This window comes from Rhea pennata, chromosome 2, assembly GCF_028389875.1.
Source record: "Rhea pennata isolate bPtePen1 chromosome 2, bPtePen1.pri, whole genome shotgun sequence".
Classification (NCBI taxonomy): Eukaryota; Metazoa; Chordata; class Aves; order Rheiformes; family Rheidae; genus Rhea; species Rhea pennata.
Window position 1 is genome coordinate 142720835 of NC_084664.1, and position 19159 is coordinate 142739993.

At 43.1% G+C, this 19159-nt stretch overlaps 1 protein-coding gene across 2 annotated transcripts in view; it reads left to right on the top strand.

Annotated features, from left to right (window-relative positions):
• Positions 1-3675: 3675 nt before the first annotated feature.
• The window catches only part of RUNX1T1 (RUNX1 partner transcriptional co-repressor 1), a 114899-nt gene continuing 99415 nt past the window's right edge, over positions 3676-19159 (top strand). Inside the window, exons 1-2 of one of the 2 annotated variants that reach the window (XM_062570523.1) lie at positions 4100-4122; positions 17217-17440. Coding sequence is in view for 1 of the 2 variants with exons in the window: in XM_062570522.1 (XP_062426506.1) it covers positions 4095-4122 (28 nt within the window). In the remaining variant the exon portion in view is untranslated. Of the gene's footprint in view, positions 4123-17216; positions 17441-19159 lie in introns of both variants that reach the window. The other variant, XM_062570522.1, reaches the window with a different exon arrangement.

The window sequence follows — 19159 nt, forward strand, 5'->3', positions numbered from 1 at the left end:
AGGTAACGTGTCAGCTCTTGCAGCATGTACATCACCTAGTGGACACGCTTTGCATACTAAAGAGCGGGGATCTATACGGCTGCTGCGTCTTCTCTGCCACGGTTATCAAGCACGTCGCCCCGCGCGGGGAGCTGCCCAGCAGCTCGCCCCGGGGCCGCCTGCGCCCGCTCGCGGAGCCCGGGGCGGCGAGCAGCGCCGGGGCAGCGCGGCACCGACCGGCCCCTTCGCTTCTCCTCCGGGCAGGGCTCAAGGCCGGATTTAGCCCGCGCTCTAGCTACACTGCGAAGGATTTTTCAAAGAAAGTGTATATAACGCCAGCGCGAGTAACGCAGCCGTCTCCTTCCCTCCGAAATCCCCCGGAGCGTGCGACCTACAGACGGTGCGCAAACGGGACGAACGCAAACGAAGCGTGGCCTACGCTAACAGCTAAAATATACTTGCAAATCAGAGGGAAAATTGGAAAAACGTGGTTAAGGGAAAGGTTTGTAAGTTAAAGCTATCAGGGATCCAGTTTAACCTTCTACCTGACCATTTAGTTTTACACCAGCGTGTACCGTGCCACTCAACGAAAGCGCGCTTGTCAGCGGAGGAGCCGGGTACATATGTAAGGCCCAACCCAGGTCCAGTCGAAATGAATACCTAAGATTTCCCATGTGCTTCGTGGAGGAAGAAACGGAGCCTTGCGGCAGTGGAAGGCACTTCAGTAGACAGACATTGCTGAAAAACAAGTACAAACTTAGAGCGCGTGCAGTTTGAGCAGAAAAGCATTTGAGTAGATTGTCTCGATTCTGGATGAGGACATGTGATGATGTTTAACACTCAGAGTTGCAAGGCAGTGACAATTAGGAGGGACATACTTGTCTCTATTTTTAAACAGCGATGAGGTGAGTTGATATGTAAGTTCTCTTCCAAGAATTTCAGTGCAGATGACTGCCCATAATATAATTATTCACAGTAAAAAGTAAGCCATGTTTCATCTCTGAACATTTGATCAGTCTATGTACCATCAAAATATAGTCAGATTTGGACAGCCTAACAGGATATTTCTGACTTCCATGTGCAACTATACTTTTACCAGCCTTTCTCTCACACAATGTCACACAGTGATACACAGTGTAAATCCTTCATATGTCAAATCAGACATGGCATCTACAGTCTGCAGAAAAAATCTGTAGAGTGTAAAGTTACCAAGTATTTGTGAGGTCTACTGTGAGGCTGCATTTTTTTTTTCTTCCTGGAATATGAATTCATCTTTCAAAGAAAACATTTATTTTTCCATTTTCACTAAAACATATCTACATTATTCAGGAAATAAATACGAAGAAGAAAAAGGAAGGGATAAGAGTAGTTTGCAACAGGCCAGTGTTCAGTCATCAGCAGTGCAGTGTAATGATAATACTTGATGGTTACAATCTTTTATTATTAGGATCGTGTCAATTTATTCTCCCAGCACATCTGGGAAAAGTGTAGTTACCATGAAGTAGCCAGCATTTACCGCTGTTTACTAGACTTTGTTATCTGAGTAAGCTTTGTCCTTACTAGGAAAACTGGGGAATACCGTGCGAGAAGAGTCAGGGCTGGTGTTTTAAAGGGTGATTTCTGCTCTATTCTCATTACGCAAAAAGACAGAAGTCCGTAAACGTTAACCAATTTGCAGGTGGATATTTAATTGCTAGTTGTTTAGATTGGACTTCCCAGAGTTTCTGAATCTAAAATGATGTTCCTTCCCTATTTTGGAAGATAATACTTAGAAAGTCAATAGCTTCTTTAGACCTTTAGAGGTATATGTCAGAGGGGAAGTGTTGTCTTTTCTGCTTTTTTAAGCAGCACACTGGGAATCAGATTTGGGTGTTCAGTCCCTGACACTTCAGCAAAACCACTGGCAAATCTCATTTATTTTTCAGTTTACATATACAAAAACTGGGACACAAGTATCACACTATGAAGATTTGAGGATCAACTGAAGTGTGCAGATCTGCAGCAGACAAAAGAGGTCTGGCAAAATTCGCTATTTTTAGATTGCTTTAAAATATTTTTAAAATATTTTCAAAGATTCTGCAATAATTTTGGCCTTGAAATAGCGCTCCGTAAAATGGATAGCTTTTAAACTGAAAAATGATGCCAGACTTGTAGCCTCTCAACATTGTTGGAAATTGAAATCACAGTGAACCCAAAGATCTCCTGATTTATGCTCTGTTGAGCTCAGTTTACCTCAAGGTAAATTTGACCCCATACTCCTATAGGGCAATCTGTTCATTAAAGTTCCGTATCCCTAAATATCTGTAGATCATAAAACATATTTTAAATATATTTTCAAAATTAACCAAATTTTCAAATCTATTTACAGAAGCAGATAAATATTGCTCTTAAGTGCCCATTATGGAACATGTATGTGTTTGTTGTAAGCATAGGAAAAGCTCCACTGCATTCAACAGGACTGTTAATGTGCTTAAAATTAGACATTTGTGTATTTGCAAGATCAGGCCTCAAATGTGTGTGTGTGCACATACATGTGTGTTTGGGAAAAAATAATGCAGGTCGATTGTAACTCTCATTATATGCTAACTCTTTTATTAACCTTTGACATTTGGAAAAAAATAAGCTAAACTTCCAGGCAGTCCTGACAGCTCTAATGAAGCTTATTGCAAAATATCTGCAACCTAACAAATCCTCCGCTTTTTAACTCAGAATATGAAAAAAATATACTTTTTTTTCCATAGAGCTGCCTTCTTTATGTAGTGTCATCATGATAGCAGAAGTACCAGTTTGCTATAGGTTGTATCACTGACAGTAAAATCCTCCAGGAAATGTAGAAGGGAGCAACTGATGAATCAGAAAATACACGGATGCCTACTGAAATGATTATGTAACCGACTCGAAGTCAAACGTTAGCATGCTTCTATTAATTGTAGCTTATAGTAATTAGTTTTCGCTGCTGTTGTGATCATGTTTCTGCTTTCAGAAGAACCCAGAATCCCCTTCCAGAGAAATGTGAAATTGCATCTGGGTTCTGCAAGCCATGAAAGACTACAAATTTCTTAAAAAAGGGAGAGGGAGGCCTTCCTCGATACTGTACTTTTATAAAGAGTGAAAAACAAAGGGAAAAGGAAAATGATAATTGTTTTCTCTAAGGCTATTATCTAATGCGAAAGCAAACAGTCTGACTGGAAATCAGCTAACAGAAGGGGATTAGAGCGTAGATCTGAGAGTGGCTTGATTTCCAGCGCTGCTGTCTCCTCGCGCAGTGATGAGACACAGGCAGAGGAGCCAGGAGCTCTCCAGATGGCTGGAGAAAGTGCTTGTCTTGGGTTACTGCAGGGCAGTCTGGACCCTTAGAGCCGCCCGCCCGCCTCGCCCCGGCACGGCACGGCACGGCACGGCACGGCCAGGCCCGCGCCCGCCTTTTGTCGCGGCGCACTTGACCCCCGCGCGCCCCCGCGCGCCGCAGATGTCTCCCACCTCCATCGCCGCCCCCCGCCCCGGGCCCTCCCCCGCCGCACCTGGGCAGCGGGCCGCGCCGGCTGCCGGCACTCGGCGGCGCGGGGCCTGCTAGCGGGCGGCGGCGGCGGCGGCGGCGCGGGCTCGCTCCCCCCCGGCACGGGCTGCGCGCCCGGGCGTCGCCTGCCCGCGGGCACCCGCGCTCGCCGGCCCTGCGCTCCGCTCCGCACCGCACCGCTCCGCACCGCGCCGCGCCGCACCGCCGGCACCGGCGCGGAGGAGCAAGCAGCGCGGCGCTCGTTATCTCGGCGTGGAGGAGACTTTGCTTTATTTTTGGTTGGCGTCCTTCCCCGCTGGAAGCAGCAGCAGTCTTTCTCTCTCGAGCTGATCCTCCTTTAAAAAAAAAAAAAAAAAAAAAAAAAAAAAAAAAAAAGGCGAGCGAGCAAGAGAGAGAGAGAGAGAGGGAAAAAAGAGCAGCTGGAGTTTCTCCTCAGCTCGTTTTGACTTTTGTGGACGTGGATCATCTGGAGTGGGAAGGGAAGGCGCGCCGCCTCGCTCGCCCCTTTCCCACCCCCTCTCCCCTGCAGCAGCCTGGGCTGCCGGCTCTCCCCCGAGGCGCACGGGAACTTTTATTTGCAGCTCGCAGCCCGTGGCGGATGGTGGGACTCTCCGGCCCTCTGCAGCGTGAGTACCGGGCGGCGCGGGGCGCCGGGGGGGAGGCAGCCGCGATCCCCTTGTCTGTTTTTCCTTCCTTGTAGGATTTGTTCTGGCTTAAAGCGGCTCTCGTGGCTATAACTAACCCAGTCGGACCGAGGCTGCTGCTGTAACCGGGCAAGGTTAGCATTGCATGCAACTCTTACGACCGGTGTTTCCAGCTCGCAAGCTTGCACCCTGAATTTGTCAAAAGCCCGGAAACCAAGCTATCTCGTTTTCAAAAAATAACCATCGAGGCATATATTCTTATCTTCCGTAGCTTAGTGTTTCTATCGGTTTAGGACTTGCTTTTCTTTTTCTTTTTTTTTTTCCTCCCTTCTCGCTCGCTAGATCACAGAGCTAGCCAATGTGAACTGGAGTGCCTGAAATATTTCTGGTGGGATTTTTGTTTCATTACAATCATCGGATTATATAGCATTGGCAACATCACTTCAGGCTATTTTGCAAGAAATATTTCAGGCTGTGCACATCATTTTCAATCTTTTTTGCGATCTTGCAAATACCCCACTTCCTAAAGCGCTAGGAGAACACTGGGGACCGCATTTCCAAGACTGCAGTACAATGCAATTGTGTCAGCTCGTAGAACTGAGGTGAACGGTTTGATTCTACAAACTCGTCATGTGCCATCCGTAAAGGAGATTCAGAGCATACAAACCTACGCTCCCGGCCATTGGGACGAGCCTCACGCTTTTGGCGGGTTCAGATCCTTTTGTTAGTGGCAAAGTTAGGAGATTTGGTTAAATTGCGCTTAGTAGGAAAGGGCTTGCGACCTTTACTGTGGGACCCGCGAGCGCTTTACATGCTGATTTACACAGAGATACCTGTGTTGTCACTGCACTCTGCTGTCCTAAATGGTTAGAGAGAAACTGAAAGTAACTCATCGGACGCAGCGCTAAAATCGCTCTTGCACCCAAAGAGGAGGTAAAACGTTACTTCCTTAAACTCGCTGGGAAGCTTAGAGGAGGGAGGGAGAAGGTGGGAGAGGTTCGGCCGTCCTCGTGCCCCCGAGGAAAGGCTGCTGCGCGGCGGAGCGAGGCGGCGGCGCCCCGGGACGGCGGCCCCGGGACGGCGGCCGCCCCGCCGCCGCCGGGAGCGCTCGGGCTCGGGCTCGGCAGCGACGCCTCGCACCCCTCCGGCCCCTGCCTCTCCCTGAAGTGTGGCCTTTCGAGGACCTGGCTCTTGAAACCCTCCGGCAGCGCCGACCTGAAGGTGCAGCCTCTGCCCGCGAATCGCCCCCGCGGCAGCAGATCTGCCCCCGGAGCCGGGCGGGTTTCCACTGCAGGCGGCAGCAGCACTGGAAGCCCTGGCATCTGTAGATGCGTAGGGCGCAGTTGCACACTCTCCTTTAAAGCCAAAATAGGGCGCAAAATCACCCTTAGTGACTGGCAGGGCGAATGAGAGAGTGGGCAAATAGCGCTGGAGACTTCCAGCCTCTGCAGCCCGTGTGAACTACCGCGGCGTGCACGGCGAGCGCCAGGCGTGAGGCTGTAGGCATACCCCTGCCTAACTGAAGGGGGTCTTGAGCCTTGGTATGTACAGCCAAGGGCTTCCTCCAGCAAATATTCGTGTGCTTAATGTAACTTTGACCCCTTTAACTTTTAACATCGCTTCCCCTAATTAATCTGTTCAGGTCCAGACTTAAATGGCTGTCCACAGCTGCTGCAAATTGATTTATCCCCTGATGGTGGTCTGAGTTGCTGACCAAAGCAGGATTTCTTTTCCTCCCTGTTTTTGGTCTACTAATCTGTTTTGACTTATTTCCTACTTACAGTAATGCTTGCATGCGTTTTGAAGGACTTAAAAAATATTTTTTTTTGACATGTAGCTAGAAACATAATTATTGTATTTGTAAACACAATATGTTAGGGCTAAGGGTGAATATAATTTATTTAATTATACCCTTCTAGCCTTACATTTCCTTCTCCATTTCTGCATCCTGACAGATGCAATGGCAAGTTTAAATAATCAACTTTCTTAAATGTAGTTTGCAGCAAGGGATGAAAGCGTATTTTTAGATTTGAATTCTATTGTCCAGGTTTTCTGTTCAGCTTTTCTGCTAATAGTTTTAGTGAATCTGGATAACCCAGAGGATTGAAACTGGTTTCTAATAGTTGTTAAAGCTGATGCTTGACCTTTTCAGGGGAAGTCTGAAAACCTCATTCAGTTTATTCTGGGCTGATTTCCTTCGGAAATCCAGTGTGATCAGGGAATTTCCTTCAGGTTGTCTGAATGTTAAGAAAGTTGGTCTATCTTGCTTATGTTTTGGTTCTAGCACTAGGTGTTTCTGTGGCTCCCCATCAATAGAAAAATACCAGGAAAAAGATATGAATATGGCTTATTCATTATTGTACGGTCTATGAAAATTGTTGGTAGAGGCTTCAGGAGTTGCAAGATACACTGCAGGCTTGCTATAAAGGTTTTTTTCCAAATTTTATTTGATTATTGAGAAGTTTCCTAAGATCAGTTTTATTATATCTGAGCATGCAGTATAACTATTATTCCTCTGTAATAGTTATATTGCATCATTTTTCTTTTCTGTCATAGGAAATTCAACCATGCAATAGTGCAAATGATAACAACAACAAAAGAAATCTTTAAATCTGTTAGCTAGTTTCAGCTTGCCAGGATATTGAGGAGTATATAAAATAGCAGGATTTTATGCAAATTTCAGCCTTAATGTGTGCAAGCATCTCTAGGGCTGGTTTCTAGCAGTACAAATGTCCTAACCGAGAAGAAACAATCTGTTTGTGATGGAATGCAGACAGCAGCGTTAGGTCACTGCTTCCTGGCAACTGCTGCACAAGTTGTTTTTCTTCAAAGGCTTTGAGCTTTTAAATAGTTTCCAAAATCTTTTTAAGTAAAACACTGCCTTCTACTATTTTGATCACCTTAATGTTAACTCATTTTTTGCCTAAATAATGGACCAGTAAAACACCACACAGTGTCTCAACTGTATATACTTAACACTATGCATACATATGTGCACATGGAGTTTTAGGCTGGAAGTATTGTGTACAGAATAAAGGGGAGAAAAATAGCTCCACCTGGAGTGCTGGTCAGTGGCTAGACAGTTCAGGACATTCTTCTCTGTCAAATCCTGTTTCTCACTTCTCTGAAATGAACTTCAGACGACAGGCATTGAATGCAAAGCCCACTTCATTGAGGTAATGTGCAGACTACGAACTCTTCATTGCCAGACACTTTGGAAGAAATAAGTATCTGCACTGTTTGCATTGGGGGTGGTGGGAGAAAGGGGTTGCAATTGTCATTTTCATCTTTGAAATCCACTTGCCACAGTCCATTACTGTTAAATCTTCAGCTAATTGAATAAGGATATTAGTATGTTGCTATTGCAGGACCTTCATATTTTTTTTTAAATTGGAGGGAGAAAAAAAAGACCTTGTTCTTTGTTCTGTAGAAACTTAAGTTGTCATGCAGAGATCAAGAAGCCTTATCAGCTGAAATAAAACGTGAACTTGCTCTTGTGCAGAGGTTATTTCTCATGGTTTAGTTAAAGAGCTGTAAAAATAAATTATTTTAAATCTGAGTAAATTAAAAAAAAATCCATTCAGTTAGCAGGGGCCTGCTCTTTTTCATACAGCCTTTAATAGCAATCTAAAAGATTTATAAAAGTTTAAACAAACATTGAATTTAGCAGAAGCAGTGAGAGTATAAATTCTTAAAACATTGGCTTCCAGATTTCATTTTCTTCATCTTGCTTTACATGAAAGCTCCGAAAGAGGTGGTTTAAAAACTGAACTTTTAATGTAAAAGCTCTTGCTTTTCTATATAGATGTTACTTTTTGAAGACTTGCTCTAAAATCACAGTTGTCCTGCTCTTGTTTACTCTGAAGTTGGTTAGCTTAATATATGGTGGCATAAATACATCAGGAAAAAGTATACAGTGTGGTTTTGTGAAATAAGAAAAAAAAAAAAAAAACAGATGTAAAAATCAAAGTTAAAACACCCTGCCCTTTAAAAGGACATTTTTTTAAAAATTTAAAATACTTCATCTGAAAGACACTGACTTCCATCTTCATTTTTTTCTGCCATTGATATGAAAGTTTCCAAATAATGTTTAGAGAACAGTGGACATTTTATTAAAGTAAACATTAGTTCAGTATAATGGAGGTAATTGTAAGTGATAAGAGCAGAGCAGGTTATCTGTGTGTTGTTTAAACAGAAGGAGCTATTTTGCACCATTTCCAGTAGCCATCTGTAGAGGAGAAGGGTTTGCACCTGTCTGTCCACACTAATTATAGATTAGGTCCAAAGAAATGAAATTCAAGTAGGCTTTCTCTTAATGAAATCCATAGTGATTTTATTGTAAGTGTGTTTTGCGTACAGACGGTGATGGTTGGGCTGTGAGTAAAATAAATTGCTGTATGGCTGTCATGCACTTATAGCTGTGAAGCAGGATACTGCTACATTAACAAAGGTGCTGAATAAAAATACAGTACTCCATTTGTGTCCCAGGCTTCAGCGTGGTTTTAGCTAGGTTTAGCCAAAATACTCACTTTAAGCACAGTCTTTTAAGGGTGTCTTTCAGGATAGACTTCCCATTTTCCTGTCAGTGTACTGGCATATAGGTGGTCTTCCAACTGAAATATAGGAGATAGAAATGGTTTCATTTTCAGTATGTACACACATACATGCAGAGTGTGTCAGGATTACCTTGTTCTGGCTTAATATCATATTGCTAAAAGAAAGTGAAAAGAGTGAGAGATGCATTCTGCAGTAAAAGGTCACATGAATTCATACCACATCTGTTTATAGTAATTATGAACATAATTAACATAAGAATTACAAGTGAAGTAATGACAAGCTGAGCTATGAGGTATTATTCCATAATGGTCATATGTTGGAATTCTCACATTATAGCACACTAGAATTCACATATTCAATGCCAGAGAGAAAATGTTAGATTTGTATCTATTTTAATGCTTCAAAACTTATCTGCCTGGGGCAGATGGACTCTATGCTTTATAGGAAGGTAACCCATTATTAAGAGGGAGTCAGCTGAAATTAAGATTTCTAGCCTGCAGCTTGGACTTTGAGACAGCTGTGCTTATGCAATGCCACTTCTTTACACGTTTGCACTCTGATTGTATTTATTATCACACGTTGCTTTATTTTAAAATCAGAGTGTTTTGCAGCAAAATGTTTACATTAGCAAGGATCCTAGATTAGTTTTTCTTTGGAGAATTGTGACTTTAGTAGTAGAACTGCCTGTTGGAATGGCCAGTGTAGATATAACCCATATACTGTGGCTCCGGAAGATGAGAATTTGATAGATCCTAAATTAGTTCATGGCACATTAGACTGCAAGGAAAATCCCTAACAGAATTAGAGCAGTCTCTCATTTGTACATAGTATTTTGAAAGCACACGTGCAGAGAGAAAACTCTGTGGTACCTGGTACCTTGTGGGTTGAATTAATTACAGTCACTTTCCATTGGAAATGTATAGAATATACCATTACGTGCAAGGGCTTGGGTTTCAAGTGAGTTGACTAACTCTTGTAATATGACCTGTCTGATTACCTCTAAATATGATTGTCACACAGCTGACAACTGGAGGAAGTTGAGGAAAATGTGGCCCATCCTGAGAGTAAAAATACTATCTGAAGAATCCATAATAAATTCGGCGTGTAAGCATCATTTTACCTTTACTGAAAAACTAAATAATTGCTTTTGTGATAGGAAAATCTGCTAAATTATAACGCTAAATATAGAGTGGTTTATGAAGAATGAAAAAAAATTACCTTGTGCTACGTCTCAGTGATACCAAGAGGTTTTTGCATTATTGGATTAGTGGAGGATTTGTGACAGACCCCTTTTTATCTGACATTCATTGCAGTGACACGATTTTCACATACACGCCCTTCCCCCATCCGGGTTCTGGTTTTCACTTTGTATTATGTGTCAAATTCCCGTTTCTCCCTTTCCTTGTGGAAAAGCTGCGCTCCCGGCGCCGTGCGTGTGGAAGCAGCTCTCTGCGGACGAGGCGCGCAGCCGCTGTCCCGCGCGCTGCTCTCCCACAGCCTTTCAAGAGCAACTCCTTCCCTTAAAAAATAAACGCCGATTCCTAGGGAGGAACATTTTAAACTGTGTTTCCCCGCCACCCGCCAAGCCCGGCCCCGCGGGGTGGTTTTCGCGGCGCGGCTGCAGAGCCGCGGGGCTGGCCGGGGCCTCGCGGGCACGTGCGGTACCTGCGCCCGGCCGCGGCCCGCCGCGATGAGGCGAGGCGAGGCGAGGCGCGGCGAAGGCGGGCTGTTCCGTGCGGGACCTGCGGCCGGGGCGGCGGGCCGGGCCGGGCCGGGCCGTCGGCGGCGCGCGGCTCGGCCGCGGCCCCCGCGCCTTCTCCTGCCGCCGTGTGGGCCGTGGTGATACTGTCGTCGCCGCGGCGCACGCCCCGCCGCCGCGGCGCCCTCCTGGCAGGCTCTTCGCCTCGGTGAGCCGCGCTGCGTGCCCGGCGAGTGCAACGCCCGGCCGCGCCGCGCCGCCGCCTCCAGGTAACCGCCACACGCGGCCCGGGGGGCGCCGGGCGGGACCGACCCCTGCCCGCGACCCCCTTCCCCCCCGCGGGGCCGGAGTCGCTGAGCGCCCGCAGAGGTGAAGACGCAGCGCCGTTATCGCCGTCCTCGCCGGCGGGGCGTTCACACGCCGCGGTCAGCGCGGCGGGCGCCGCGATCCGCCTTTTGTTGTGCGGCGGGGGGAGCCCGCGGCGCGGCCGCGCCCTGAGGTGAGGCCGCCCCGCCCCGCCCCGCGCCGCCCCGCCCCGCTCTGCCGCCCGCTCCGCGGGCCGGGCCGGGCCGGGCGGGGGACGACGCCGCGCTGCCCGGCCCAGCCCGGCCCGGCCCGGCCCGAGAACAATAGCTCATTTAGCGACCGGAGTTTCGGAGCTGGAGGGTGCGAGGAGCGTGCGCGGGGGCGGGCCGCGGCCGCGCTTCGTGCGTGCGCGGGCGGCGCGGGGAGCGGGCTGTCGGGCGCGCACGCCGCGGCGGCCGTGGGGACGGCGGTGCTGGGGGGGGGGGTCATTTCCCACCGGGTTAAAGGGGCTCGCTGGCCGCAAGCTGCTTTGACAAACGGCCTCACTAGCAAGTATTTCTTAAAGCAACGTTAAACAATTATCCTTAGGAATATATTTAAAAGTTTGAAATATTTATATTGCTGTTTGCCTTGGTCAAGTGTTTGCTCAGATAGATATATAGATGTGATCCGGTAACTAAAAGCCTAATTAAAATTTGTTTAAAGCCAGGGGGGCATGCATTCTTGTTGACAGCAGCGGATCGATAGGGTAAGACAATAGAGCCCCATTATTTTACTTCCATTGACTGAACATATTGACATTTTGGGTCTGCGATTGCCTCGCTGAGCATGATGAAACGCTGAAATTCACAACCTAACTGTCTGGAGTGGCACATATATTACTGTATGTCATCTCTGCCTTCAGGTTACCTTATCACTGAAGCAGAATGGTAATGGATGGCAGCAGAGTGCTTCGGAGGGGTTAGGGCTCGATCAGTTAAGAAGCTGACACATAGCAGGTTTCAGGAGTATCTTTAATTACACCTGGAATTATGTACGAGGGAAGATGGGCCTTGTTACCTGCTGCTGCACTTCAGAGTTTACAGGCTCAGAAGCAGACAGGATAACAAGGTACTTATGTTTCATATTTTATATACACGGCTTGGTATCTTAAACTTCTGCAAGAAGAGCCCCAGGACTTCTGGCTGCGCTGCTTGCGTGCTCGCCATGCTAGCCAGGAGCAGCGTCTCCGCCACGGCCTCGATGCTCAAGATGCAGAGCACCTGTGAGACCTTCACCCAGTGTGTACGTTGCGTCAGGAAACAAAGAACAACTTTTAAATAGATCTGCTTTGGGTTCCTCCCTCTTCAGCATCCTCTGTTGACAAAGCCCAGAGGATGCAATGCAGACAGAATATAGTAGAATGATACATACATACATTTTTCCCTTGGTATGTGCATTGTAAAAAGAAATGTTTCTATGCAATATTTGTATGTACATGCATGTTTGCATATATTAATTGATATGATTACGTATAAATACTTTTATAGATAAGACCCAATGATTACAGGACATCCAGTGTGCCTTATTATTTCAGAGTCTTTTAGATATTCTTTAAAATCTAGCTGGCTGCAGAATGGAGCCCATCAGGGTTAGGCAGAGATAGAGATTGAAATTAATTTAAAGCAGACAAAGAGCTAGTATGACAGAACCACTAGTGATTTAACTCATTTTTAAAAGAAAGTGTAATGAAAATATAAAATATATTCTGAGTGTGCCATCTACTCAACAATTGTTGCCATCAAGTGGACTGCTGATGCCCTTTAAGATGGTAAAAAGAAAACTAGTCCTTTATACCATTTTCATGAAAATGTTAGGTTTCTGTTTGATCAGCAGGTGCTGGTGAGATGAAAGCCATGTGTAAATTTTCAGAAGGCCAAAAGTGTCAATTCAGAAAAGGAAAGTGATAAGAGAAAATGCAATCAGTTTTCCTGTTTTCAATTTGTGCAGGATTTGAAGAGCTGTTTTGTTAAACTGCTACATCTGCTCCAATATGAATATTGAACTACTTCCACTAAAAATAACACCCTATAATTTGGAAGCCATTGCAATCTTTTGTTAATGCAAGTGGGTTATTTAAAAAAAAAAAGAAAAAACTATTCTGAAAAATCTCCTGCCTAATGTGCATTTTTGTTTATCGGCACTTTTATCTTAGGCAGATAAAATGGCATTATGCAATTAGGACCTATCTATTTGGACTATAAAAATGGCACTGGGTGGCTGAATGTCAGTACATTGGTAAAAAAGATTTAACCCTTATATTTAAAATAATTTTATTAAAAACTATGATTATTTCTTAAGATAGTGAGTTACTGCTTCATAATTGTAATAGCTATAGCTTTACTTACTATTGAAGATCTTAAGCAAAGTAAAGAATGTTCAGAGTATTACAGAGTATTCTTTGGCTTATTTGATTCTTACTGTACCTGCAAATCTAAGTTCAGGCTGATCAAGGGCATTTTAGTTAATGGGGCATTTGGCATTAGTTAATGGGGCAGTAACTTTTTCCATAGTCAAATAAAATTATTACATTATGTGTGAATGCATATATACAAAAATATTCGCTGCTGTAGAGCTGCTAATCCAAGTGAGTTTTATGAACCTGGAAAGTACTACATTGGTAGAACATAAATTTTCTATCAGAGGCATCTCCAGAGAAAATAGCATTATTACTTCTTAATTAAAAAAATAAAAGATCTAATGAAAAGAGGGTTTGTTTATTACTTTTTTGAATAAGTATCTTAATCAAGAAGTGCTCATGCGCTGTTACATCCATTGGAGGCATATGTGTGTAACATGGGTAAACATATGATGGGTAAAATGAGAGCTTTTTGTTTACTTCTTTATTTTATATTTATTGCAACGTCGAGAATTTACTGGTTTTAATATTAGAATGGGTTTTGATTGTTGACTTATAATCTAGTAGTTGCGAACGCTTTCCTTTGGCAGGGTAAAGGGCCTCGGTGATGCTTTTGTTTGGTTTTACAATTAGATTTGTAAGCTTTTGACCTTGGGGTATATTCCTCAAAGTGATCTACAAATCAAAAATAATTAAAATTTAGTAAACTGAATTTTAAATATAGAGTGGATTTTATGTGAGATCAGTACTTGGTGGTAGGTTGTCTAGTAGTGTGTGACATGTCTTCTTTATAGTTTGTATTCCCAAACGTAATTGTGTGCACACGTGCATAAATTTATGCTGAATGACAGAGGGATGATTATTTATACAGATTTTATCCAAATCTCTGTGTGTTCCTGAAACTTAACAAAAAGCCTCCCTCCCCAAAAGAGTGTTTACATCCTGTGACAGTTACTAGAATCAAATTTTTTAAACATGAAGGTTGTTTCCTTTCCTCCAAATCTTCTCTTCCCCAACAAAGCTAACCCTGTTAAACCTCACCTTCTGTGGGACGTATACATAGTTATAGCCATATGTATGAGAAGTAAATATTACAAAAAGCGTAGCTGATCAGGGCGAAATGTCTGTAGCCTTAAATAGCTTGTAGTATCTGTCAGTAGCAGAAACGGAGCTAAAGAAGCACTACCTTGGCTGATTTGGAGATGTGAGACCTTTGAGGAGCTGTGTGTTAGTGCTAAGTGCCTACATGGACCTTCCTCCTAACCAGTATTACTGAACAAATGCTCTATCGGTAGTATGTTACTAGAAGTGCTGTCTTCCCAAAGAATTTTTAAACCAAGGTGCTTCTTGCTATGATCGTAGGATTTTGTGGTACTTTTCACTGAGGTTGTTGGGGAGTCTAATATTAAAAGAGAATTATGGCTTGGTATAGAGTATGTAAATTTTCTCAACGCTTTAGCGAGAGTGCTCTGTTTTCTCTGTTCTTTGCCAAAAATTCTGCGTGCAGTTTTGCTATTCGCCATTCAGTAGTTGCCATATTTAACTTCAGTGGTTGTGAATGGAAATGTGAGTAGAAAGAAATCCTTTCGTGCTAGCTTTCATTTTGTGTAACATATTTTGGGATGCCTGGGAGAAAGGGTGTCCTGGACGTTCAAAATATTATGAACACATATGAAGAATTTAAGAGAAGTTCAGAAATATGCTATTTCGTATATATAGTTGTTATTCATATATGGTGACTAATTCAAGTGATACATACTTTTTTGCTCTGTGTTCTCTGAAGAATTCTGCTGTTTTTAAAACACAGCTACAAGGACAGCAATACAATGGTATTCCACCAATAGTATTAGTGAACGATCCCATATTGCAGTGTGCTGACACTTGCTCTTCATGTGGTATTTCATGATTTCTTCAGTTGTCTCAAGAAGACATTTGATTCATTGCTGCTTCCTCCGTTAGGCCAGGCGGGTAGAGTGTGCTGCTCAAAGTTAAGTATCAGCGAAGTTCATAGAGGACAATAGATTCTTTCTGAAATTAGGTTGCTGTCTGGAAAGACATAAGACTCCACCTAGTGGAGTGGAATTAATCTGCAAACAGTGGCATGCAATAACACAATAATAAAAAAATACATAGTTTATGAAAAGCCATGTTGAGGTGGTGAATAAAAAACAGTAATTTTATTGGGCATCTGGGGAGATGGTTGCATGACCATTGCTAATCGTATAAGACTGTAGTTACTTTTGTAGCTCTAGGAGGCTTAAATATGACTGCCTTGTTAATACGTAATTTGCATAAGTAGTAGTCATTACCACTAGTCATTTTCTTGTGCGATTCATTTTATTTGGTGACCTATTGAATACATTTTTAAATTCACTGATGATGACCGCACAGGTGCCCCTTTAGGTTGTGATTCGATGCCATGTTTCAGATAGTTTAGTCAGAAAACCCCAACCCAGCTCCTAAAACTTCCCCATATTTTTCTAGTGTTTATTTGCCAGAATACATTTTTTCTGCCTTTTGTTTCATTTACTTCCATAACAGCAGTATATGGCTGCTGGTTCTCCCTGCCATCATGGCAAGTTGGATGGCATATCGAGCAAATGACTGTGTGGCTTTTGGTGGTCCCAGGGCTTTACAGTCTCCATTACAAAGCATCAGATTAGTTTGGATTTTGTACCTGTGCTTTTCTTCCCCATTGGTTACGTCATACCGTGTTACTTGGGTGAAGTACAATGAAGTTTAAAGCTGAGAGGCAAGCAAACACCCAACTTGAGCTGCAAAGATACTGTCCTAAAATCCTCTTTGATAATATTATCCCAGCATTTAATCACACTTGTGTTAGATGAGCTCAAGAAGAGAGCTGCCATAGGCCAGCTCAAGCACTGACAACAAGAGAGAGCGAAGCTATTGCCAGAAAATGAGATGATTAGGATGCAACAAAGGAGACAGAATGATACTACTGCAAGGCATATTTGGGAAGAGTGCTCCAAAGGAGTGCTTTCAGTGACATCCAGGTGGGGTTTGTTGCCAAAGTCATTAAAGCATAGTGGTGCCAGAAACCAGAGAAAGCTGCCAACAAATTTAGGGGATAATGGCACCTGGGGGTGTGCTATCAATGGATGGTAGTGCCAGGATTATTTTTTTTATAATTTATTTTAATGATAGCATTGCTAAAAGTATTTAAGGGTAATGTTATAGAAAGGGTTTTAGTGAGTGAAGTCACTGAGTACTAGGAACCATTAAGTAAAGTTGTTTCATGACTATACTATTTATTATTTTTAAAGTTAGCTGGCAAACCACTTAATACTGGAAAAGCATGCTGCAACGTATATTAAAGTAAGGAAAATATTGTACTGAACCGAATAATGTAGCTTAATTTCTGAATGTTACATGCATTTCATGTGCACCATGATAAATAAATGCAGCTGCATGGGCTAGTAGAGTTTGTAAGTATTGATCTGAAAGTATTGGAGCCCAGGTCTTCAACAGTGTTCAATTCTTATTGAAGAAAATGCTTTTTTGTTTGAACAGTAGTCTGTGGGTCTGGACCTTCAGGCTTTCTGTGCTCCCATCTTATTCCTGTGATCTTAATACTTTGCTGGAACTGCTCTGAGACTAGACCAGATATGGCCCTAATGACAGTACCCCATGTAAGGGTAAGTAGGCTGTCTCAGATCTTAATGGAAAGTGAGTCATTCTCTTTGAATTGTAAATGATGGACTTACCTGATGAAGAATTATATATAAAAGGAGAGAAAAAGTCTATTCCTTCAGTAATGGTATTCTCAGAGGTTCCCAATGAGTCTGGGGGGGCAGGATTCTTAAATTTTATATCCCAGGAGCTATAAAACAATTTCTGAGCCAGCTGCATGCTCCAGACTTTTTCTGAAAAAGAGTACAGTTACTGCAAATAAAGCTACAGTAGTTTTAAGAGTGAATCAATGTATAATGCATACCTTCTAATACTGCTCAAGAGATTTATTGGTCCCATCCTCATCTGCTGAAGCTCATGGGAGGTTTTGGTGTTAATTATCTTGAAAACATTTTTTTAAGGCCGGGCCTCAATGTCCCCTGCTCTTAGAGATTCTTGGCCACTGTTGTTTTTGTTTTCCCACAGCTCCTCCTCCGGGAAGAGGACTGAGGGGACCTTCGTGACACTGCCGGTGGCAGGGCGTGCTCCTGAGGAGTTCACGGGAAGCAGGTGGCTGCATTAATTGTCCTTGTGACAGAGGCCCGCTCCCAACTATTGTCCTTCCTGGAGGCAATTTGGAAATGGTCAGGAAGTGTCAGGCTAATACGTACCCGCAGCTTCACTCCTCTGTGCAATCGTGATAGTTCAAGGTATGTGCCAGGCAAGGGAAACTGCCTATGAGCCCCTACCATCACTAGCATGATTAATTGGCTGGAAAGGCTGAGTACCACAACTACAGAGTATATTTTGTATTGCAGATAAGAATCCAGGTAAATAACAAGGAATTCTACTTTAAAAAAATAATGAAAAGGTATTTTCCTAGCATACGATGTCTTGTTTTTTTTTCAAGTTGTTGATAAAAGCCCTAGGTAAGAAAACTAAAAAAAATACACTGAGTGCATGAAATATTTCTCAGAACGATGATCCTCTTTTATCTGGTGAGTGGGGGATAGAGGATGTAAATGTATTTTCTACTTAGGCCACTGGGGTTTTGATTGTCTTTGTTGCAACTGCACTATCAGTATTCGTAGATCCCAAATGGCATTCGGTGCTGTGCTTTTGAAAATCAGTTAGGGTCTTACTACTTCACAGAGCTTCTTGTTAACCATTTCCTTGATTTTTAACGGTGAAGGCCCACAGCATTGCTGTGTATCTCGCTGCAAGCATTACACCTAATGCTGTTAGCCAGGTTTAAACTACCAGTAATATTTCTTTAAGTGTCTTTCACTGTCTACTCACTGGAAGTGACGTGATTTGAATAATAAATACCATACTAGTTATTTGTCTGCCGTATGAATTTCTAGTGAAAACTCAGCTTCTGCTCAGGTGTTCTCTTGGTTTTACTGAGACTATTTGCCTAAATAAGGTGGGCTGCAGGATTATGCAGCTGGTGAATCATACTGGTTTTTGAATCACTCTTACAAAATATCGGCCTGAAATACTAACAATAATGAGCGCATTGTGCTTGAACTTGTACGTTGTTTAAAGAGTAGAATCTTAAAGCAGAATATTTTGTAAAATGCATGTTTATAAATATTAAATAAACTCGTGTTTATTGAAAAAAATAAAATGTACTTCTAACAAACCCATTGCATCAAGAAAAATACCTCCTTCCAAAGGGTAAAGGTGTCGCTATACTGTGAGAACATCTGATTTTTATCTGTTTGTTTTCTAAGGGTTTAAGCTCTCTTCTTTTCTCTGTGAGGAGATCAGCTGACAATAGCAGCAACCAAATCATGTTTGCAGCTGGGCAATTACAGTAGACCCTAAGATCTGTGACTGTCAACCATGAACACAGATGCCTTCAAAGTTCTGTTTTTCTTCCATGTGGAAGTCGTTGGCATGGAACAGATGCCTTCATTTTGGAGAAACCAACCTCTGGATATAATTGGTTCTCTCTTCTCTTGTCCTCTAGGGACAGTCTCTTACAGATGAAATTAGATGAGAGAAAAAAAGACACAGACACACACACATGCACACATGACATGAAACAAGAGTTTCACATGGAACTGCTTTACAGCTGGAAAATTTCACTCCATTTTTAGCACTCTGCACACAGGACAGTTATGCTATCTGAAAAAAATCAAAATGTAATGGTCAAAGTATGTTATTAATTTAAGTATGCTTGTTTTGAAATAAGTCAAGTATATCCAATCCGTATTATTTAGGTTTAAGTGTTGACTTCTGCGCTACCTATAGATGCTGCAGTGTCCCAGAAATTAAATTAAAAATAAAGTGCCAGAACAGGCAAGATGGTTTGAAAAATCCAAACTTCTGTTGCAATGATAGAATCAAAGTGTTTTCATCACCTGGTTTAGTAGGTGTTAACACAGGAGGAAAAAGTCATTTGTGCAGTAGGTAGTTTGCTT